Source organism: Carcharhinus amblyrhynchos, chromosome 9, assembly GCF_965287045.1.
Source record: "Carcharhinus amblyrhynchos chromosome 9, sCarAmb.v2.hapA, whole genome shotgun sequence".
NCBI lineage: Eukaryota > Metazoa > Chordata > Chondrichthyes > Carcharhiniformes > Carcharhinidae > Carcharhinus > Carcharhinus amblyrhynchos.
This window is the reverse complement of record NC_137332.1, coordinates 112259255-112284084: the sequence shown is the minus strand read 5'-3', so window position 1 is coordinate 112284084 and position 24830 is coordinate 112259255. Positions and strand designations below refer to the sequence as shown.

Below are 24830 nucleotides of genomic sequence, written 5' to 3'. Positions count from 1 at the left end.
TTACTCCAGGAACATCACCATCAAGCTGCTAAAGTCCCTGGTTCTGGAGACCCCAGTCAGGGGAACCATCCTTCCAGCACCTATTCTGTGTCAACCCCCTTCTCACTGAAACTCTGGGGAACAGAGGCCGAGGGTATTTACTCTCATCTCACATGACAATCTTCAGTTCAAGGCAACTTTGAAAATGTGGATTTGATCCGATCTAAATGTCAGATCATATAAAAATCATAATATGATCTCGCAATGGAAAGAGACCATTCGGCTCATCCTGCCTGTGAATCTTCGAAGACTGTCCCCACTTCTTGGGCCGTTTTTCACGGGGAATTCTTTCCTGCAGAACTAAGATTCTGTCAGCAGGTGGCAGCGCTGCGCTTTGTAAGAATGAAAGATTTGAGTTCACACACACGGCGGGATTTTCCAGCTCCAAAACCAGAAAATCACAGCCAAGGTCAACGGGCCTTTGAATGACTTTTGTCCACCCCCTCACCCCCACCCGTCAACGCCTCTACTTTCTCAGGAGGCAAAGGAAATTTGGCATGTCCGCAGCAGCTCTCAGTAATTTTGACAGCTGCACCTTAGAAAGCACCCTTTCCGATATATCACAGCTTGGTATGGTTCCTGCTCTGACCAAAACTGCAAGTAATTACAAAGGGTTGTGAACGTAGTCCAATCCATCATGCAAATCTCCCTCCTATCCATTGACTCTTCCCCCTGCCTCAGAAAAGCAGCCAGCATAATTGAAGACCCCAAGCGGACGAGCACACTTGCTCCCAGAGCAGGAGATTCAGGTTCGAATCCTGGTCAGGCTGCTTTTCAGCAGTAACGTTCGGACGGCATGAAAGAAACTCTGTGACCCCTCTCAGGTGGACCCACCCCACCCCCTCCTTCTGCTGCTCTTTCCATGCTTAATAGAGGCATCATCTGTGAGTAAAACACGTTCTTTGGCATCGCTTATCGGCGTTTTGGCGAAGATCAAGTGCAGTATTTGTTCTTATCAGTTTAATATCTGATACGTCCCGTATCTGGGAACCATATATTAAATTGATTTTTGGAGCAGGGAGATGGAATAGGGGCTTCCTCCGTTCACTCCACATATCGACCGGTAACTTCAAAAACAGCTCTTCCACCTTTATCTGTCGGGAAAAAAGATACAACAATCTGAGATCACAACCAACCGACTCAAGAACAGCTTCTTCCCTGACGCCATCAAACATTTGAATGGGACTTACCTTGCATTAAGTTGAGCTTTCTCCACACCCTCGATCTGATGTAACATGACATTCTGCACTCCGCTCCTTTTCTGTGAACGGTATGCGTTTTGTGGAAAGTGCGCAAGAAAGAATACTTTTTACTGGATGCTAATACATGTGACAATAACGAACCAAATCAATTCAAAAACTCACTGCCGATCTGCCGAGTTCCGCCCCCGAATCCCGTCTGAGTGACAGGGCAGCCAACCAATCCGTTCGGGGATCTGTAGAAACCCGTCCACAAGCTCTGACTGACAGCGGTATTCACCAATTACAGTCCAGGAAACCAGGAGACAGCTGTTTCCCGCACAGAGGGACAAGAGATGCAGCCAATCATCTCCAATTTCCGCAAACACCTCGCCCTTCAGATGACTGAAAGGCACTTCAGGCACTCCACCTCCCCAATTGGCAGAGCTCCCGACCCCGTGACTCTGAATGACAGCAGGAAGGGAAAATCGGCATCCGGGATAACAGGAATCCCGCCTTTCTCAGTCTGAGTGACAGCAGCGCTGACCAATCGGCCTCCACATGCCGCAGATCGGCTCCTGAAGTCACTCTGACCAATCGGCTTCCCCACTGCTCGGAAACCCGCCCCGTAATCTGAATGAAAGACACAACAACCAGTCGTCTTACGGAACACTTGAAATCCCGCCTCTCTCACCATGACTGACAGGTAGATTGACCAATCGCCCTTCAGATTCCCCAAAGATCGGTGTTCTGGCTCAGAATGATAGGATCGCGAACCAATCGCCTTCTAAGCTTCATGAACCCCGCCTCCCTCAGTCTCAGTGACCGGGCCAATTCCGATGCCAAGATCACCCGCTTCTTCTCTGATTGACAGTTATAGCAACCAATCGACAGTCCCTCCCCGAACCGCCCCCTCAATGTAAATGACAGCAACACTGACCCATCGGCTTGTCCAGTCACCGGGAACCCGCCTCCCTCGCTCAGAGTGACAGGAGCTCCGACCAATCGACTTCTCCATTCCCCGGAACCCCGCCTCCCTCACTCAGTGACAGACACAAACAACATGTTGAGTTTCTGCTTCTTGGATTTAATGATGAACTGTGGAATCTTTGAGAAAAAATGTTTCGATTCCAGCGGTTCACAGATTGTTTTGTTTGAAGAATCATTTTACAAATGTAATCATGAAGCCCCCAGTGTAAATTATAATTCTATATAATAACCACAATATGAACATGTTCCATCAGTTTACAGCTGGCAGGAGGCAGGGAGACGGTGTGAAATTATGGGATGGATCTGTTAGAGACCTTTAATCCCGCAGATTGTCAGCGGCGCCGAGTTTTTCCCGTCGATATTCAATCCCGGGCTGAAGATGGGAAAGATTCTCTCAGTGAAAGTGTGGGTGAAAGTGTGGAGATGGGACATGTTGTCCGCATTGTAAAATGACACCTGTCCACCCTCATAGTCCAGGAAAACCCCGATCTTCCGGGGATTCACACTCGGGGTGAGGGGGGTCTCTGAGGGGGAGGTGAAGGCAAAATAACCTCTTCCTGGTCTCAGCCTCACAATCCAGAATCCGGACTCAGGTGTCAGGGAGATTCCCCCTTTCCTCTTCACAGACTCTCGGGCCACCCCCAGACTCCACCATGTCTTCTCCCCAACCTCCACCTCCCAGTAATGTCTCCCTGATGTGAATCCCTCTGATCCCAGGACACAGCCCCAGGGATTAAACCTCTCCGGGGTGTCAGGGAGCGGCTGCTGTTTGTCTCCGAGTCTCACACTGCTCCGCTCCTCAGACAGGATGAGCCGGGGATTCGCTGTGTTCGGATCCAGAGTCAGAGAGGCTGGAGCTGGGGGAAAGTTAAAATAACACAGTCAGTGATTTAGAGAGAGCGGGTGGGGAGGAGAGAGAGTGTGAGGAGTGAGGAAGAGAGGAGAGAGGTTTGTGAAGGGGAGGGGAGAATGAGGGGGAGGAGAGAGTGGAAGCAGGAATGGCATGGTAACATGGAGCCGGAGGGAGGGGAGAGGAGGGGGAATAGACCACAAAGGAGAGGCAGGGAAGAGGGGAGAGAAGATAGTGAGTGACAGAGAGATAGGGAGGGGGGATGAGAAGATAGGTGGAGGGGTGCAGTTGGGAAGAGAGAAAAGAGGCAGGAATGAGAGGGACTGGAGGGAGCCGGAGTGCAAAGAGGGAGATTGAGAGTGGGATGTGGGAGATTCAGAGTGGGATGTTTTGAGCGTGGAAGCAGGAGAGAGAACGGCAGAGCAGATGACAGGGATTGGGATGGTGGGTGAGAAAGAAAGGGCAGAGTAGAGAGAGCATCTGGAAGGCAGATAGTGTGGGAGGAGAAATAAACAGACCCTTCCGTGTAAAGACAGGATGGGAAATAAAGCAGGAGGGGCAGGGAAGAATGTGAGAGAGAGGGAAAGGGGAGAGAGTCTGAAGAGAAGAGAGTGAGGGGGAGAAGGATACCAGAATGATGAGGGAAGGGGATAGGAGGTGAGGTGGAGAGAGATTATGTGTCGATGGGGGAGAATAGGAAGGTGCTGAGAGAGTGGGTGAGGAGCAGGGTCAGGGAGCAGGAGGGACAAATGAGTGGCTGGCAGGGAGATGGGATGGTTGTGGGAAATGGGAGAGAGATTGCGGGACAGATTGATTTCCAAGTTAATTAGTGTCACAAGTAGGCTTACATTAACACTGTAATGAAGTTAGTGTGAAAATCCCGTAGTCACCACACTTCGGTGCCTGTTCGGGTACACTGAGGGAGAATTTAGCATCGCGAACCAGCATGTCTTTCGAACTGTGGAAGGAAATCCACGCAGACGTGAGGGAGAACGTGTAGATTCTGCACAGACATGGCCCAAACCAGGAATCGAAAGCGGCTCCCTGGCTCTGTGGGGCAGCAATGCGAACCACTGAGCCACCATGCCACACAAAGTAGGAAGAAGAGACGAATTAAAGAGGGAGAGACAAAGGAAGAATGGGAGGTGAGTGAGAGAGGGAGAAAGGGGAGGGAGAGAATGTACGTGGAAAGAAGTTAGTGGGGAGAAGGGGGAAGTATGTGAGCAGAGGAGCGCATAAGTGACAAGGAGAGAGAGATAGCAGGGTTGGGGAAGGAGAATTTGAGAGAGGGAAGACAGGCTGTGAGAAGAAGAGTGGGGGGGTGACGGTCAAGGTTGAGGAGAGAGGGAGAGGGGACAGAGGTAGAGGAGAGAAAGCTGGAGACAGCGGGTGGGAGGTGATATCTCTGTGAAACATTGTGTAAATGTCACTGTACAGATTGTTCACAATCCGAATCTGAAAGATATCACACAAAACCTCAATTCCAAGAACAAAAGAATTCGGAACAGGAGTAGGCCATTCGGCCCCTCGAGCCTGTTCTGAACAAGATCATGACTGATCTGATTGAATATTGTCAGTGATCCGGCCTCCACTGCTCACTGGGGTAGAGAATTCCAACACAAATGACCCTCTGATAGAAAACAAAATCTCATTTCTGTATTAAATGGGAGATTGCTAATTTTCAAACTGTGCATTATACAAGACACCATCGCAAGGGAAACATCCACTCAGCATCAATCCTGTCAAATCCCCTCAGTGTCTTCTATGTTTCAATAAGATCACCTCTCATTCTCCTAAACTCCAATGGATATCGGCCAAATCTGCTCAGTCTTTCATGATAATACAACTGCCTTCATCCCAGGAATCAGTCTCTAATTCAATGGTCATTTCTTATATTATGTATATTAATAATTTGGGTAAGGAAAGTGCAAATGGGATGCTGGCCTTCATAGTGAGGGGGATTGAATATGAAAGAAGGGAAGGCTTGCTGCAGCTGTATAGGGCACTGGTGAGGCTGCAGCTGGAGTACTGTGTGCAGTTTTGGTCGCTATACTTACGCAAGGATATTTTGGAGGGAGTGCAGAGGAGGTTTACTAGGCTGATACCGGAGTTGAGGGGGTTGAACTATGAGGAGAGGCTGAATAAGCTAGGCTTGTACTCGTTAGAGTTTAGAAGAATGAGGGGAGATCTCATTGAGACATCTTAGATGATGAATGGGATGGATAGGATAGAGGTGGAGAGGCTCTTCCTGCTCAGAAAGGACAGTAGGACTAGGGGGCACAGCCTCAAGATAAAGGGGGGGTGGTTTAGAACAGAGTTGAGGAGGAACTTCTTCACTCAAAGGGTGGTGAATCTCTGGAATTCTCTGCCCGTTGAGGTGGTGGAGGCTGCCTTGCTGAATATTTTTAAGACGCGGGTTGATAGGTTTTTGATAGGCAAGGGGATTAAGGGTTATGGGGAGAGGGTGGGAATGTGGAACTGAGACACGACAGATCAGCCATGATCTTATTGAATGGTGGGGCAGGCTCGAGGGGCTAGATGGCCTACTCCTGCTCCTATTTCTTATGTTCTTATGTTCTCATGAATGTACTACTGCTAAATTTGAGATAACACAAAAATAGGTGGGAAGGCAAGTGCTGAGGATGACAGGGATAAAAAAAATTAGGTGTGTGGGTGAAAGCTTGGCAGATGAAAAATAATGCAGGAAAATGTGAAGTTATGCAGATTGGTGGGAAGAATAAAGGAGCTGGATATTATTTAAATAGAGAAAGACTGCGGAAAGCTGCAGCACAGAGGGATTTGGGATCCTTGTGCATAAATCACTAAAAAGCTAGCATGCAAGCTCAGCAAGTGTTAGGGAAGACAAATGGAATATTGACCTTAATTGAAAAGGGAATGGAGAATGAAAATAGGGAGGTCTTGCTAGAACTGTACAAGTGACTAGTTTGAACACACCTGGAATACTGTTTTTATCCCCTCAACTCAGAAAAGACGTGCCACCATTAAAAGCAGTCCAGAGAAAGTTAATTTGATTGATTCCAAATATGGTGGGATATTTTTATCAATCGAGGCTAAGTAGGTTGGGCCTGTCTTCGTTGGAGTTGAGAAGACTGAGAGGTGACCTTATTGATACATACAGGATTCTCAGGGGGCTTGACAGCTTGGATGCTGATAGTTTGTTTCCCCTTTTGGGAGAGTCCATGACCAAAGGGCATATTCTCAGAGCAAAGGCTTATCCATTTAAGACAGAGATGAGGAGGAATTTCTTCTCTCAGAGGTAGTGAATTCTTGGAACTCTTCACGGCACAGAGGTGTAAAGACTGGAACATACCTTTGGGGCTGAGAGAGACAGATTTTTAATCAGTAATGGAATCAGGGTTATGGAAATAAGGTGGGAAAATTGAGTTGGAGGATTGTCACATCAGACCAGTCCTGATCTCATTGAATGGCAGAGCGGACTCAATGAGCCAAATGGCCTACCTTTGTCTTATGATCTCATGATCTTACGTAAGGCAATCAAAATATTGCACATTCCTCCAAATGCAGCCTCACTAAGGCCCTGTATGCTTGCAGGAACAATTTTTTATATTTGATTGTCCTTACAATAAACACTAACATTCCATTGATATTCCTAATTACTTGCTGTAAATGCAGACTAACGTTTTGTGATTTTTACACGAGGACATCCAGATCCTTCTCTACACTAAAGTTCTGAGTTCTCAGTGCAATATCAGACCAGATCCCAAATTTTTTACAATATTGGATGAGGCTCCATATTCGGTTATGTTCAGAATAGGAACAATCAACGTTTTTTTTGGTGCACAGAGCAAATTTGAAATCCCAGTTACTGAAGAAGGGTATAAAGCCATGAGATTCAATAATTTGAAAGAAATACAATAATTTTTGAGACAGCGTCAGGGCATAATGGTTGGCAATGCTGCCTCACAGCTCCAGAGACATGGGTTCAATTCCAACCTTGGATCACTGTCTGTGTTGAGGTTTGCACGTTCTCCCTGTGTCTGCATGGGTTTCCTCCGGGTGCTCCCGTTTCCTCCCCACATCAATGGTGTGTGGATTTCGTGGATTGGCAATGTTAAATTGCCCCTTTAATTTTTGTGTGTGAGTGTGTGCCCTGTGATGGATTGGTGTCTTAACACCCTGTGCCTGTCGGCATTGTCTCTGACTCACCAGGACCCTGAATTAGAGTAAGTGGGGAAGTGAGGAATAATTTTTTCTGTTAAAGAGTCAACAAAGCAAACAGTGAATACTATATATCTTATACATGAATAATGAATGAGGTAAGCATGAATTAAAAGGAAATCCTAATTACTCACTAAGAGGATAAAGCCATAAGATTCCATAATTTGAAAGAAACACAACGCACAGTGGTGCATTGGTTCAGCTGCTACCTCACAGCTCCAGGCACTGGTCTCATACACTCCTCAAACCTCATCACACAGACTTTCTCAATAATCTGCCCAAATGTCAATGATCACCATTCATTAAAAACCTTCCATAAATAATGGAGGATCAGGTGACTGGCATTAATGAGGAACAACAAGATGCTTTTATGCTTATAAGAAATAGAGAAATGAATGAGATTTGAAGTAGATAAATTTCCCCAGACTTGGTGATCTCTATCTCAGATGCTGAAAGTAGTGACTGTCAAGAAAGTTGATGCATTGGTGGTTATCTTTCAAAATTCTACAGACCTTGCAATTGCTCCTGCAGATTGGAAGGTGCAAATGTAACTCCGATGTTTAAGAAAGAAGGGAGATAGAATATGGAGAATGAAAAACTTGTTAGCCTGACATTAGTCTGAAGGAAAATGCTAGGATCTGTAACAAATGATGTAATAACTGAACACTGAGAAAATAATGGTGAACTTGGGCACAGTCGGGATTTCGGAAAAAGGATCAGTTTAACAAACTGCATAGGAACAGGCCCTTCGGCCTTCCAATCCTGCACCGACCATGCTGCCCAACTTAACTAAAACCCTCTACCCTTTTGGGGACCATATCCCTCTGTTCCCTCCAATTCATGTACTTGTCAAGACGCCCCTTAAAAGTCACTACGGTATCCGCTTCCACTACCTTCCCCAGCAACCCAGTTCCAGGGACCCACTCTCTGAGTAAAAAATTTGTCCAGATCAATTTCCATCTGCCATCTCTCTGCCCAAGTCTCCAACTGCTGTATCCCCTGATGGTCCTCATCGCTATCCACAAATCCACCAGCCTTTTCGTCATCCGCAATCTTACTAATCCATCCAGTTACATTTTCCTCCAGATCATTTATATATATTACAAACAGCAAAGATCCCAGTACTGATCCCTAAGGATCACCACTTGTCACAGCCCTCCATTCAGAAACTCACCCTTTCATTCCTACGCTCTGTCTTCTTTGACTTTATCCACTTTGCTAGTTCACCTCTGATCCCATGCAACTTTAGCTTCTGCACCAGTCAGTCATGAGGGACCTTGTCAAAGGCCTTACTGAAGTCCATGTAGACAACATCCACTGCCCGACTCTCATCAGTCATCTTTGTCACTTCCTCGAAAAACTCGATCAAGTTTGTGAGACACGACCTCCCGTTCACAAAACCATGTTGGCTCTCACTAATACGTCCACTTATTTCCAACTGGGAATATATCCTGTCTCGAAGAATCCTCTCCGATAATTTCTCTACTACTGAAGTAAGGCTCATCGGATGGGAATCACCTGGATTATTCTTGCTACCCTTCTTAAACGTAGGAACAACATTAGGTATTCTCCAATCCTCTGGGACCTTCTCTGTAGCTAGTGAGGATGCAAAGATTTCACTCACGGCCCCAGCAATTTTCTCCCTTGCCTCTCTCAGTATTCTGGGCTATATCCCATCAGGCCCTGGGGACATGGAGGGCATTAGATTTGACGAGAGGTTGGAGAAGCTTGTTTTGTTCTCCATGGAACGATGGAGGTTGAGGGGCGAATTGATAGATTATGAGGGGCATAGACAGAGTTGATATTCAGAAGCTTTCTCCCAAGGTGGAAGAGTCAATTACTAGTGAGCATAAGTTTAAGTTGCGAGGGATAAGGTTTATAGGAGATGTACGGGGCAAGTTTTTTTCACACAGAGGGTGATAGGTGTCTGGGACTCTCTGCCGAGAGAGGTGGAAGGAGATACGATAGTGGCTTTTAAGGGGAGTCTTGACAAATACATGAATAGGGTGGGAATGGATGGATACAGTTCCCGTCAGGGTAGGGGGTTTTAGTTCAGTTGGACAGCATGGCCGATGCAGGCTTTGAGGGCCAATGGGCGTGTTCCTGTGCTGTAATTTTCTTTGTTCTTTGATATGTTGACCTTCATCGCGAGAGGATTTGAGTATTGGAATAGGGATGTTTTGCTGCCATTATATAGCACATTGGTGAGGCCACACCGGGGGTACTGCGTGCAGTTTTTGTCTCCTTATCTGAGGAAGGATGTCCTTGCTATCGAGGGAATACAGCAAAGGATTACCAGGCTGATATCTGGGGTGGCAGGTCTGTCATATGAGAAGAGACTGAGTCGGTTAGCATTATAGTCACTGCAGTTTAGAAGGGTGAAAGGGGATCTCATAGAAACTTTAAAATTCTAACAGGGTTAGACAGGATAGATTCGTAAAGAATGTTCCAAATTGTGGAGGAGTCTGGATCGAGGGTCATAGTTTGAGGATAAGGGGTAAACCTCTTAGAACTGTGGTGAGGAGAAATTTCTTCACTCAGAGGATGGTGAATTTGTGGAATTCACAATAACTGAATGTAGTTGAGGCCAAAATGTGTGATTTCAAAAAGAAATTAGATATTGTTCTTGGGGCTAATGGATCAAGGGATATGGGGAGAAGGGGGGAACAGGATATTGAATTAGATGATCTGCCATGATCAAAATAAAAAGCAGAGCATGTTTGAAGGGCCAAATGGCCAACTCCTGCTTCTAATTTCTATGTTAACTAGAGAACTATCTGGAGTGGCAGTTATCTGTCAACCACCTGAAATCAGTTGGTTCATGAGTGTTAATCAGTGCAGCAGGAAGTAAAACTAGCAAGCGACTCAGCAGAGAGTCTATAAATAAGACACACCTTTCAAAATGCATGGCCAGTAATAGGTGCATGAGACAGGTGACTGCGCTGGACTGGGATGGAAACTGAATGAGGGGCGAATCAGGTTCATGCGGGAATGAAATGCACAGGAGAAAGAAATGTGGTTATCATTGGAATTATTCCAAGTTAATTAAGTGAGTAATTTAATTAAATTTAAGTAGATAACATGAGGAACAATGCAAGACAGGTGTTATGTTGCAGTTGAGGAATGTGTGATTTTGGATGTCCAGGTAATCCATGACTAACACACCTACAGAAAGTGTGAGCAGCTGGAGGACTTCCAGATCAGAATGAGTGAGTTAGAGGCTGAACTGCAGACAATGCACAATGTAAGGGAATGGGAGAAATCCCTGGATAATTTGATCCAGAATATGGTCACACCTCTGAGAATAGGGTCATCTGTTTTGGTCAGCAGTGAGTGACAGGAAGATGTGACCGAGAGTCAGACAAGTGAAGGGACTGAGCAGACAGTAATGGAGAAGCCTCAGACTTTGCAGTTGTTGAAAAGATTTGAGGTGCTTATAATCTGTGTGGATGAAAACAAAGGCTGCAAAGTGAATGAGCAGTCTAACCATGGCACCATGGTACAGGAAGCCTATGAAGTGCGGGATGACAAACAGGAACGTGGTGGCAGTGGGGGACAATATAGTGTGGGACACAGATACTGATCTCTGCAGCAAAAGCGAGAGCCCAGACAGCTGTGTTGCTTGACCGTACCAGAGTTCTGAGCTGGAGAGGAATTTTCATTGTAAGTGGGAGGATCCAGTTGGCATGGTCTATTTAGGCACAAAAGACATAGACACGACAAGCAAAGAAGATTGTCCTGGTCCACTCCTCTAATGGTCAATCAGGGTGATATTGTGGGCTGGGACACTGAGGTTGGAGGGAAGTGGTCACACAAGCAGGGATATTTGGGATGTCTGTAAAGGGCATAGTCACCATGAGAGGCTCGGTACCAATTACGGAGAAGAACCTCAAAGGTATTAATCTCTGGATAATTACCTGAGCTACATGTAAACTGGCAGAGGGAAAATGAGATGGCAAAGATGAATGTTCAAAGGCTGGTGTCTGGATCATGCGCATTGGCACCAGTATTGGGGATAGTGGGTTGCTTTCATTTGATTTATTATTGTCACTTTTGTACTGTGAAAAATATTGTTTCTTGCAGGCTACACAGATGAAAAGTAGTGTTCATAGAGTACATATGAGAGAAGGAAAGTATAGGATGCTGAATATAGTGTTGCAGTTACAGATAGGATGAAGAGAAAGCTCAGCTTAATATATGATACCACCAATCAAAAGTCTGATGGCAGCAAGGAAGAATCTATTCTTGAGTTGGTTTGTATGTGTTCTCAGACTTTTGTATCTTTTTCCCGACAGAAGAAGTTGGAAGAGAATATGTCCAGGGTACAGGGGTACTTGATTATGCTGGCTGCTTTTCCTGAGGCAGCGAGAAGTGTAGACAGAGTCAATGGATGGGGGGCTGGTTTGCGTGATGGATTAGGCTGCATTCACAACCCTCTGTAGTTACTTGCGGGCTTGGTCAGAGCAGGAGCCATATCGTGCACCTGTAAAAGTTGGTGAGAGTCATGGTGGTCATGCTAAATTTCCTGAGACTCCTGAGAAAGTAGAGGCACTGTTGATCTTTCTTAACTATAGTATTGGCATGGAGGGACCAGAACTGTGTTGGACACCTTGAAACCTGAAGCTCAAGACCACTTCCACTTCCTCCCTGTTTTTGTAGACAGGAGCATGTCCTCCAATACACTTCCTGAAGTTAATGACTCTTGTTCATTTTACGACACTGAGGGAGATTGTCGTCACACCATTTTACCAGATTCTCTATCTCTTTCCTGTTGCCCGTCTCATCATTATTTGAGATTTGACCCACTCTGGGCGTATCATCAGCAAATTTGAATATTGAGCTGGAGGGGAATTTGGCCACATGGTCATAGGTGTATGAGGAGTATAGTAGGGGACTGAGAAAACAGCCTTGTGGAACACTGGAGTTGAGGATGATGTGGGTATGCCGGCGTTGGACTGGCGTAAACACAGTAAAAAGTCTGACAACACCAGGTTTTAGTCCAACCTATTTATTTGATAATATTCTCACAAGCTTTCGAGGGGTTACCCTCTTCGTCAGGTGAATGGAGAGTTCTGGCCTCAGACAGAGCATATAAATCAGTAATCTGATTAAAATGCGAATCCTTACACCTAACCTGCTGTTCAAGACCTGAAGTGGCTGACAATGTGAGTGGTAGGAGCACTGATCAGTGCTCCTACCACTCACATTGTCAGCCACTTCAGGTCTTGAACAGCAGGTTAGGTGTAAGGATTCGCATTTTAATCAGTAATCTCTAAACTGTCTGTGCTTTATATGCTCTGTCTGAGGCCAGAACTCTCCATTCACCTGACGAAGAGGGTAACCCCTCGAAAGCTTGTGAGAATATTATCAAATAAATAGGTTGGACTAAAACCTGGTGTTGTCAGACTTTTTACTGTGTTGAGGATGATCACAGAGGAGATGCTGTTACCTGTCCTGACTGATTGTGGTCTGTAGAAAAGGAAATCTAGGATCCAGTTGCAAAGGGAGGAGCCAAGCCATAGGCCACGGAGTTTGTAGATGAGTTTTGAAGGAATAATGGTGTTGAAGGCTGAGCAGTAGTCGATAAATAGGAGTCTGACATAGGGGTTCTTTTTCTCTAGGTGTTCCAAGGTTGAGTGTAGGGCCAGGGAGAGGGCATCTGCTGTGGAACTTTTGTGGTGATAGGCCAACTGTCATGGATCCAGGTAATCTGGGAGGCTGGAATTGTTTTGTGCCATGACAAACCTTTCAAAGCATTCCATAATGATGGATATTAGAACCACCGGACGGTAGTCAAGTTAAAGTTTATATATTCGTCACAAATAAGGCTTACATTAACACTGCAATGAAGTTACTGTGAAATTCCCCTAGTCGCCACAGTCTGGCACCTGTTCAGGTCAATGCACCTAACCAGCATGTCTTCCAGAATGTGGGAGGAAATGGGAGCACCCGGAGGAAACCCAAGCTAACACGGGGAGAACGTGCAAACTACACACAGACAGTGACGCAAGCTGGGAATCGAACCCCGGTCCCTGGCACTGTGAAGCAGCAGTGCTAAACACTGTGCTACATTGCCGCTCCCCCATGCTGCCTCATTGTTGGGACGGTCTACACCTGAACTGCTAGAATGAGTGTTCCAGCAAATTGCATAACTCGGGAAGTGAAAAGGGCTTCAAACTAAACTCAGAGGGTAAGCCACCTTGAATATATGTGGCAAATCCAGGGGTAGATTCAAGGCAAGAAACCATCATAATAATATGGGAAATGAGGATCATCGAATAGCGGGAATGGACAAAGAGATAAAACCTAAGAATACATCAATAGTCAAGACTAAATAGTACAAAGATAATAAAAAGATGAAACTAAAGGCTCTGCATCTGAATGCACACAACATTCATAATAAGGTAAACAAAATGATAACACACATTGAAGTAAATGAATATGATCTGATAACTTTACAGAGACAATGCTGCAGGAGGAAAGGATAACATTTAATAACATTCAAGAAGAATAGAAAGCTAGGTAAAGGTGGAGGGGGAGCACTGTTTATCAAGGACCTCATTGTGCAATAGCTGGAGATGATCTTGGTTCAGGAGATCTGGATATAAAATCGGTTTGGAGATGAGGAATAGTCGGGAAAGAAGTCAATAGTGGGAGTGGTCTACAATCCTTGCAACAGTAGCCACAATGTGGGTCACAGATAAAGGGACAGTAATAATCATGAGTGATTTTAATCTGAATATAAACTGGAAAAATCAGGCTGTAATTGTCTGGATGGGCAGTTCACAGAATTCTTTCGGGAAAGTTTCTCATCGCAGAACGTTCTGGAATTAACCAGACAGTAGGTTATATTAGACTTGGCTTTGTGTAATGTGACAGGAATAATTAGTGAAATCAGATGAAGGCCGCACTGGGTCGCAGCAACTACAATATGATTGAATTTGAAATCCAGTTTGAAAGGGAAAAGAGAGGGTCTAAGATCGGTATCCTCAACTTAAATAGGAGCAACTATCTGGTCATGAAAGCTAAGCTAGTTGTAGTGAACTGGGTCCCCAGGCTTGGGGATATATCGATAGAGAAGGAGTGGCAGATATTTAAGATGATATTTCAGAATATTCAGAATAAATATATTCCTACTATAAAGAAAATCCCCAATGGGAGGACCCACCATCTGTGGTTCACTGAAGAAGTTAAGGAAAGACTCAAATTCATGGAAAAAGCATATAACTGAGCAAGGAGGAATGGCAGGTCAGATGACTGATGAGAATGTAAAGAACAGCAGAGATCAAACCCCACAATAATGTAGCAGCAGCAAAATGGGTATCCAGTGTTCCCACACTGAACATAAGGAGAAGTCACATTGTCTGTACAAACTGGAGGCACTTGGCATTCCAGGAGACTCAGTACGATTTTGATCTTTCACTGGATGCTGATGCCTCACCCAGAGAAACAATCTATGCAATAGTTTAATCCCTGGTCTTAAAGGGACCATTAGAAACCCCATTGGAAATGATGTAAGGAGTTTATTTGCTCTGTTTCCTGCTTAATGTTTATACAACAAATAACAGCATTAAAAAAGCAAAATTTACCATTATCACAGCGCTGTTCCTGTGATCTCGATGTTTGGAAATTGGTTTCCTCATTTTCTACATTCAAACACTGACTGTTCCTCAAAACGATTCCACTGGTTCTAAAGTGTTTAGGCTCACACTGCAGGAATGAAGGGAGCTTTTGATGATTTCTTGGTGACCAGGAGGTGAGTTATTCTTCTTATTCCTGCTTGCTGCTCCTTTCTCTCTCTCACCCCTGCTGTTTTTTTTCATGAGGATTTCTTGTCCCTGTCCCCTCTGCAGCTGTACAGGGCACTGGTGAGGCCGCAGCTGGAGTACTGTGTGCAGTTTTGGGCGCCGTACTTACGCAAGGATATTTTGGCCTTGGAGGGAGTGCAGAGGAGGTTTACTAGGCTGATGCCGGAGTTGAGGGGGTTGAGCTATGAGGAGAGGCTGAATAAACTAGGCTTGTACTCGTTAGAGTTTAGAAGAATGAGGGGAGATCTCATTGAGATGTATAAGATGATGAATGGGATGGATAGGATAGAGGTGGAGAGACTCTTCCTGCTCAGAAAGGACAGTAGGACTAGGGGGCACAGCCTCAAGATAAAGGGGGGGGCGGTTTTGAACGGAGTTGAGGAAGAGCTTCTTCACTCAAAGGGTGGTGAATCTCTGGAATTCTGTGCCCGTTGAAGTGGTGGAGGCTGCCTCGCTAAATATTTTTAAGACGCGAGTTGATGGGTTTTTGATAAGCGAGGGGATTAAGGGTTATGGGGAGAGGGCGGGAATGTGGAACTGAGCCACGACAGATCAGCCATGATCTTATTGAATGGCGGGGCAGGCTCAAAGGGCCAGATGGCCTACTCCTGCTCCTATTTCTTATGTTCTTCAGGAACAAAAGAACCTTTTCCCACACTCCAAACCACTGAGAAACTGGACAGTGATTTTGTTCTGAAGATCAGCCCTCAGAATGGATTGGGCCTCTGAACAAACACACAGAGTGAGCGGTGGGTTTACTGGTTCACTACCTTAATGGAGTCACTCAAAAACTCAACCTCAATCCAAACTGCCCTGTCACCCTCTCTATTCTAGATTGAAAGCTATACCTACCTTGATCTAGACTCTGTGACTGTATGAAACCTGTGGATGTTTATAACCACACTTTTATTATGGACCTTGAACATTTCAATAAGATCATCACATTCCCTCCCTTATCCACTGCAGACTCGCACTTTCTGCATCCATCCTCTTGATTAAGGTGTCCAATTCCACCAAACAGAATATCTGCCATTTAACACTTGCTCTCTAATGTCTGTGTTTCATCCTGATAAATGATGATTGAAAAAATGTCTCCCAGAATGACAGAGGAGACCAGTCCAGTCTCACGGAGCAATTCCATTTCACATCCTGAGATTGGTGCTCTATTCTGCTGGTTATACAGATCCCTTCACTGCTTTGACACACAGTGCTGATGGCTTCAGACACTTATCCAGAGGAACCTCAGAAAGAGTAATATGAGAATGGGGAGACTGCAGGTATTAACAGCCGGATATGAGTATTTAATCTGGAATCTGGGAGCCTGTTTAGTTTACTCACAACTGGATTTATAATCGAGAAAATCAATATAAGAGATTTACCGGGTTTACTGAAGTTTATCATTTCTCTCCATACTCGGTACTGTAAAAGGCCTTTGTACTTTCCGATAGACAGGGTGGCAGCAGATACTGAGAGTGTGTCACTGTCATCACTAATCCTGTAAATGGTAAAAATGATGCTGTGAATTTGTCTTTGTTGGAAGATTTTAGAAATTATTTAAATGGTCAAGTTTACAGCATTTTTGATGATAGACAAAATGTACAAAGTGAAATGCTCGTCTCGCTTCTCCAACTGAAAAACGGTTAACTTGGAAATTCAAGGACAGAGAACGGAAACATCCATGTCCTGAAAAAGGTTCAAAACCCGATAACAGACGCCACACACTGCAGGAAATGATAAACATATAGTCTGTCCACTTGCTGTATGATAAACAGTTTGTAGAACAAAGAGAAGACCCCAAAGCTGAGAATCCAATTCTGTAATCCCTGGGCCCACAATTCTCCCAAAATGCTGCTCTCCTCCACTTCCGACACCTTGGACATCTCTGATTTCAGTCACTCCCACATTGGGAGCTGGACCTTCAGCTGCCGAGGTCCTGAACTCTGGAATACCTCCCTGATCCCCTCCATTTCTCTAATTCTCTTTCTTCCTTTAAGACACTCTCCACCTCCGTCATCCAGATTAATATTTCCTCATTATCAATTTACATTATAACACACCTCGGAAACTCCTTAGGATATTAATTTACAATAAAAGGTTCTATATAAATACAAGTGTTTACTCTTGTGGTTGTTAACGACATAGAGCCAGTTTGTATTTAGTATAAACTTAGAATCCATTCCCCCTTTAACGTGAGACTTTCTTAGGTTGTTTAGGCTCCATGCAGGGACATGGGTGACCCACTCCTTGGAAACGTGGATCATGTGGCTCTCTCAGGGTCAGTGGGAGGTCACAGACATGAACAGCCAACATCGGGCAAGTGATCACTTCCGGCCTGATTGTATTATTTACACTTCCCGGTTATTTATTACAATATCGTTGAACAGTTATGTAAAATCACTGTAATGAGGTGAGTTATCATAAAGTTCTCGTCAGTGTGTGTACGCGGAGCTTATCATTTCCTGCAGTGTGTGATGTCTTGGTAACTAATGACCGAACATCGAAAGTTGTGACAACAACCAATAAATAAATACAAAATAACACTTCACTGAGTTTATTTTACCAAACTGCAGAGTTTCAGTAAAGAACATGTCCTACCTTCTCTTCCAACAAGCTTCCTCCTGAAAGAAATGAATGAGGAACAGTGAGGATGACAGTAACAGGTTTCAGGAGCAGTTCGACAGGCTGGTGAAATGAGCAGACTCAGAGCAGATGAGATTTCGCACGGAAATGTAAAGTGATGCATTTTGGAAGGAAGATTGTGGAGAGTCAAATAAACTGGAATTGAACATCAGTCCTGCTCACAGACACAGTGACTCACACACCATCCCAGACACACCCACACACACAACATGGAACCGGAACTGGATAACAATGGGAGTTCCAGGGGTACATTGAACTCAGGAAACATGGAAATAATCACAAAACAAGTGTGAAAATCAAGAAAACTCATTCTCAGGAGGTTACAGGAATTCCCGGGAATCTGCAGATAGTGTGGGAGCCATTAGATCCGAGACAACAGGAAAACGGTTCAGGAAGGGACACACAATTCTGTTCAATACAGTTAGTATTTTTCAGTAAATTCTATATTAATTTCACCATTACCATCAGTTATTTAGTGACTGTCTGAAGTTTCCCTGAACTGAGCTGCAATATATTCCCTCACCTTCAGAAATATCAGCTGGTCTTTTTCCATCTGTTTTTGCAACTTTGAGAGTTTCTCCTCAATAGAATTTAAATTCTCCTGAATCTCCCGAAGGTTTCTCTCCATTGGTTTTAGAATCCTCTCCTCTTCTTCCCTGAGGTCTCTGAGTAATCGCTGCTCTTTCTCAGTGAGAATCTGGCGCATTTTGGTGAACTCGGATGTGATATGGGTCTGAAGACTGCTCGACTGTTCCTACCCAATGAAATGTGAAATATAATTAATGTCCCGCGATAGAGCGAACAAACCGAATCGAGATCCCAGAAAATCAGCACAGGGAGACCTTACCCTAACTTCAGAAATCTTCTCTTTCTGTTTCTCTTCCATTTCTAGAACCGCCAATTTCTTCTCTGTGAGAGAATCGAGGGAAGATTTGAGCTGATCCTGTGATTGGGAGAGAAAATCATAGAATGAAAATGCTGGATGTTGAAAATGTGATAAAACTATCAGGTAAATAATATTCCCCTTTTACCTTGTAGATTTCAACAGCTTCTTTAATGGGCATGAAATTATGAGATTTGTGTTCCCGCGAATCTCTACAAATCAGACAGATCAATTTCTTGTCAGTTTCACAAAACAGCTTCAGTTCTTCCTGGTGTTCCTCACAGTGAAGTTTACTTTCCTTCTCTTTCGGATTCAGCTTTAATTGTCGAGCTTTCTCGGCCAGATTCGCTAAGGCCCGATTTACCCTGAGGTTTCTTTCCGGAAACTCCTCTCTACATTCCGGGCAGGAGTTTATCTCCTTCTTTTCCCAACACTGGGTGATACAGGAGCGGCAGAAGTTATGTCCACAATCCAGTGTTACCGGATCAGTGAAGAAATCGAGACAAATGGGACAAATTGTCTCCTCGGTCAAACTCTGGAGCTGTTGTCTGGAAGCCATGTTCACACTCAGCACTTCCTGATTCAAACCGCTTTCAGTTTCGGAGTTACTGCCGCACATCCTCAGTTCAGCTATTTCCCGATGAAGTTCACTGCAGCACTCAGGGAATTATTATTACAGAGTGGGCCAAGTCCCCGCCACTTTCACACTGGAGATAACAACTGGCGCGGTCTAAAGTATAACGGAGGGAAATCATTGAACTCAGTCGGAGGCAGGTTGGGCTCCCGGGGATGTTGACAGTGGAAAGAGAGAGAGATGGAGAGATAGAATGGGGAGAAGAGGTGGAGATGGGAGGGATCGAGATTCCATTACATTTCTCTTCAGCCTGAACCCAGTGCCGATTAAAACCACTCTGGTGAAACTCGGTGTGAGATCCAGATCCAGAAATTGAATTGTGTTCATGACTGCAGCCGCTCACATTAAAACATCAAGTACTGTAAATGTCAAGGAGACATTTTACACAGCAGGTATCGGGAAGGTATTTAGAGGGTTCCACCTGTAGAGTTTGGTTTATTTTCTAGAAAGAGAAACTTACAGTTTTATAAATGTTTATGAATTCCTCCCAGGGACCCCAATCCAGAGAAACATCAACTGATGACGGAGCGAAAACAGAAAATGCTGGAAAATCTCAGCAGGTCTGTCAGCACCTGTGGAGAGAGAACAGAGCTAATGTTTCGAGTCTGGATGTCTCTTCATCAGGTTCCAGCATCCGCAGTAATTTGCTTTTAGCCGATGAGGGAACATTTGAAGTGGAATCTTCCTCCAATATTGGGCGGAGTTTCTTCACACAGAGAGTGGGGAGAATGTGGAACTCGCTGTCACATGGAGTGGTTGAGGGAGAGAGAGTTGATACATTGACAGTTCTGCTCTCCCAGTTACTGATAAAGAGGAAGCACATCACAGGGTGTGGGGGCAGGACTGTGGGACATGGGAAATGGGAGAGGGTAAAACGACATCCTATTGGGATTGAATCTGAAGAGTTTCCCCCAACACTCGCGCTATTCCAGCAAGAAATAACACAGGCTGTGAAGTTTTCCGATGGATTAGATTCATTAACAGGCATTTTTGTAAAGTTGGGAAAATGGCAGGTAGAGGTAGAGAGATCAATGTGAATTGGCAATCAATGTCTTGTTGTATTGCAGAGATATTGTCTGTGATTCTGGTGTAAAATGTTTCATATATCTGACAGTGTTGAACATTGGGTTTTATTGTTACTGCCTGGGTGTTAAACAGCTCCTGTGTGGAGAACAGGAAAGATAATCTGTCCTGGGGGACATGGACTCCCCTTACACAGCCCAGCGGAATTTACTGACATTCATTTCAACACATGGAAAATCTGGGAAGTTTGTGTCATTGGCGACAATCCTCCCGCTGGATGGAATTCTCCTCGATTTTGGGAAATTCTCTCACCCATCATCAGCACTGGGGGGAGTTATATTTTCATCGTTAAAATCTGACCGGAGACATTCAGGAGTCAAATAAAGTGTCGGAAAATGTGAATTGTCTCTGGGGATAGATATTCGGAACATTTCCAGGGTGACAAGGTGCGGAGTCCAGTGGAATTTACTGACTATCATTTCCGGCCAAAAAAATCTGGGAAGTTTCTGTCATTTGTGACAATCTCTGTTCTTGACGGCTGCTCCTGTTCTTGTGAGTAATTCATTGCGGGTGCAGTCAGTTTCTGGGATGGGTTGAGACTCTGTGAACTCAAGTCTTTCATTGTTACAAAGCGCACCGCTGCCACCTGCTGACGGAAGCACAGTGCTGCAGGGAAGGATTCCCCATTAAAAACGACCCAAGAAATGGGGACTGTCTCTGAAGGTTCACAGATTCAATGGACCGATTAACCTCTTTCTGTGTTGTATCAGACTGGCATTGTTATTTATTCAGAACCTTAGATCTGATCAAATCCAAATTAACAAATCCCATTCAGTAAATCCCATTGTTTGATGAGATGGTCCCTGACTATTAGTGAGAAAGATGATCAGGAGAATCACATTAATATTCAACACTCTGTGAGAAGGCTTTACGCAGTAAAATTCTGCAATAACTGTATACATGCTGCTATATTTAGTTGGTTTAGAAACCCGCAATGAAAATATTTAAGTATAAATTGTTGTGCTGACAGCGGGAGTTAACAACAGTAATCGTGGAGCACAAGTGTTTGGAGAACTCAGGAACTGAACAGGATCGCTGCAGGCCTGGTATCAAGACCCTGCCTTGTGTAAGTCAACTCCAATCTGCTGCACTCCCGGTTTGTCTGTTCATCTGATGAATATCGCAATGGAATTCATTCTGCCGGATGAAATGTTGGTCGCTGAACTCTCCAAGGATTTCATTCAGACACCCCAGAGGATCACAGAGTCACTCAACACAATAATATCAACTATGATCTCGATATGTTCCATCTAAGGTTCGTTCTGATATAATTATTATTCTTCATTCACTGAGATCACTGTTAACTGATTAACTATTTCTAAAAGGACATCGACACGTCTCTCTTTCCAACAGCCGCTTATACACAGCTCTGGTAATGCAGTGTTCGTTGTTCCTGACAGGAATTAGGAATATTCCCATTCTGTCCTTTCCAGCCTTTCAGCCTCAGCATTGAATTCAGAAACTTCAGATTCTAACCACCGTTACCATTCTGCTGTAACCATTAACACTGCTCTGGAACCACCTTATGCTGTTTTCCACCATGTCATAGAGCTTTCCCCATTGTTACTCTCCGTCCTTTCCCCTGACACTGTTCTTGCTGAGAAATTGTTTACTCTGTAAAATAGGAATGTTAGTAAGGTGTTGTTCATTTCCAGCCATTTCCCTCTGGCGCTCAGCACAAAGCCCAAGTACTCAGGCTCAGAACCTCCCGGCAATTCCTTCACCTCCGATCCCAGATGGATGTATTTGTGCCGTTTTAAGTCCCGCACAACTCAGTGTCTTGTATTCGTCTTCGTACCGCACTGTGACACCCACCACTGTAACTCTGATCTACCGTGAGCATTGTGTCAGGTTTCCAGAAGGAGCCGTCCTTGGCCACTAGTCTTGGCTCCTTGTAAGATATTGAGCGGTACTTACTGACATCTCGGTGTAGTTGATGGAATCCCTTGCTGTGGTGTTTAATTCTTGCGTTCTTTACAAACGGGCAGCAACCGAAATGTGGGCGATGGTTTTGTTTGCTGCTTCGCATCACTGATATGATTTGATAGCGTTTGATATCTCCCCCTTGTTAGGGATGAAGTTGTGGGATAAAGCTTACTTCAAAAAAGTAAGTTGTTAATGAGACGAGATGGTTTCATTTGGAATGCTGTATTTATTTATCTGTCTGAGGTTTATTTGGGTGTTTCAGTTTGAAGGATGCTTGCGATTTCCCTATTGGTGTACCGGCATCCTGCAAATCTCGGATCGAGTTCCCTCAGGAGTGTAACTTGCTCCGGGGTTCACTGACAGGCACAGATCCCCGGCTTAGAATTGACCTGAAGAGCTTCCAGGCGCTTCTGGGTGCGCAAAGCGACATGTATCTGCCTGTCGTGCTGGCTCAGCCCAGACCTGGTGGTGAAGCTGAGCTCGCACTCGCTGCATTGGTATTCCCCGACTGTTACAGGTTACCTTTCTCCGCTACACTGAGGGCAGTGCCAGGCAATGGATTGATGGTCTCTTGTTTTACCGCAGCGCCAACACCTGGTTCTGATGTTTATAACCTGGGACACTTTGGTCTTTTGGATGTTGGAGAAGCCGATCGTGCGGAGGAGGGTGTTACAGGAGCTGCAGAACAACCCCATCAATGGGGGTAATGGGTGATCACCTCTCTGACTGATGCTGTGTCATAATTCGGCTCGACAGTGACCCCTTCCATGAAGGTGGTCGTCTCGGATGTTTCTCCATTTGTGTCAGTTGCCGCTCCATTGGCCGGAGTTTCCCTCCCCTTATTGGAAACGCGATATTTCTTCTAAAAGGAGATTTGTGTTGTTACAAAGTTCGCATTTTCCGGTGGATGGGCCGTCCACTCTTCGATAACAGTGTCGTCCGCCACTGGGTTGGCTGCCTGTCCTGCTCTGGGACCCGAACTCAGCTGCCAACAGGGCTGGTAGCAATGGCGGGGGTCTCAAGATCTCCTCTTGGGTTGGAGTTACGGAAGGTCTCGTTACTAGCTCCGGAGAGCTGGAACATGTGTTGCGGTGACATTGACATTTTGCACATTGCGCTGCTACAGACGCCACTGCGGGGAGGTTGTCTATCCGGGACGGATCCCAGCCGCTCTGAACCATCAACAACGGGATTCCCATTCCTTGATACCATCTTGAGACTCAGTCTCTGATCCACTCAGATCGCGGCCGTCTCGTACTTTTCCCTCGTCGTTGAGTCCCTCATTCGCGGATTACTGAGTTTCCCAGCGGGAGCCAACGGGGAGGAGCGACTGTCTCTGTGGTCGCTAAAAACAGGAGAAAACTCTACAGAGACAGCTCGCCAGAATTCATTCTCCGGGGAAACCCGCCCAAGAGAGCCAGAGTTACTCCCGCCTGGGTTCGCGGGTTGTCTGGTACTCCAGCCCATATCGCAATGGGATTCCGTCTGCCGGGCAAAATGATGTGAGGGTCAACTCACTCTGCAAACTTCCTTGGACTCAACAGAGCGTCTCAGAGACACTGCACTAAAAAAATCAATCACAAGCCTCGTGTTTCCCACCTAAAATATTTCTTTATATTTTAAATCGTTGACTCGGGTCACTGTTAACTCCTGACTTTCGGTCTATTACAAAGGAATTGGAATTTCAGAGCAAAGAATTCTCACTGTAAATTGACAGAAGCGCGGTGGCACAGTGGTTAGCATTGCTGCCTCACAGCGCCAGGGATCCGGGTTCAATTCCAGCCTCGGGTAACTGCCTGTGTGGAGTTTGCACGTTTTCCTCGTGTCTGCGTGGGAATGCTCCAGTTTCCTCCCACAGTCCAGACGTATGCGGGTTAGGTTGATTGGCCATGCTAAATGGCCCCTTAGTGTGTGATTGACAGGGTAAATACTTGGATAGGGCCTGCGTGGAATTGTTGCTGGTGAATGCTCGATGGGCCGAGTAGCCTCCTTCTGCACTGCAGGGATTCTGTGATTCTATTCTGTGATCCTATAGAGGGCCTTAGTGAGTGGGCAGCTGTTATTAAGATGTTTAGATGCCCGCGTTGGGCTGGGGTGGACACAGGAAGAAGTCTCAGAACACCGGGTTAAACTCCAACAGGTTTATTTGGAATCACGAGCTTTCGGAGCGCTGCTCCTTCAGCTGTTGGACATTAACCTGGTGTTGTGAGACTTCTTACTGAGAAATAAGAGTTCCGGCATTGGTCTAATACTTGTGAAGAGAACGGAACAAGTTAGTCGGTTTCCTGACTTTCCTCTCTTCCGGTGGCGGTTCTGTTATGTTACGAGATATGGGGATCATTCTAACTCTGGCGTCCTCCCCCAATCCTTACCCTTATTCCTTCCGGCCTTGTCTGTAACTCTGTTGTTGGATAATTTTCTGTCGGTCAATAACACAGTTTTCACCTTGAAAGACAGTGAAATTAATGGATCATCTCCCTGTCTGTTTCAGTGTTTTCTGAATGTTGTCTGTATTTGTGATGGGGACACGGGTTTGGGTGCGTGTGAGGTGTGAAGTGTGTCTGATTATGTATCCAGTTCCCGCAACAAATCTTTGCGT

General features: G+C 45.2%; 1 protein-coding gene and 1 pseudogene across 1 annotated transcript; one reads left to right on the top strand and one right to left on the bottom strand.

Annotated features, from left to right (window-relative positions):
• The first annotated feature begins 946 nt into the window (after positions 1 to 946).
• On the top strand, positions 947 to 1113 carry LOC145348795 (U2 spliceosomal RNA; annotated as a pseudogene).
• Positions 1114 to 2513: 1400 nt separating this feature from the next.
• Positions 2514 to 19147, bottom strand: LOC145348212 (zinc-binding protein A33-like). The gene is made up of 6 exons (XM_080196421.1): positions 18737 to 19147; positions 18553 to 18648; positions 18229 to 18459; positions 17661 to 17683; positions 16445 to 16560; positions 2514 to 3064 (listed from the first exon to the last, which is right to left on the bottom strand). Exons 1-6 carry the CDS (start codon positions 19145 to 19147, stop codon positions 2514 to 2516), a joined length of 1428 nt encoding a protein of 475 aa, XP_080052547.1.
• Positions 19148 to 24830: the final 5683 nt, after the last annotated feature.

Coding starts and splice junctions, on each gene's coding strand:
- LOC145348212 (XM_080196421.1), bottom strand. CDS start 19,147: ATGGCTTCCAGACAACAGCTCCAGAGTTTGACCGAGGAGACAATTTGT. Junction 16,561..17,660: donor GAAGCTTGTTGGAAGAGAAG/GTAGGACATGTT, acceptor TACCATTTACAG/GATTAGTGATGACAGTGACA. Junction 3,065..16,444: donor GATAAACTTCAGTAAACCCG/GTAAATCTCTTA, acceptor ACTTTCCCCCAG/CTCCAGCCTCTCTGACTCTG.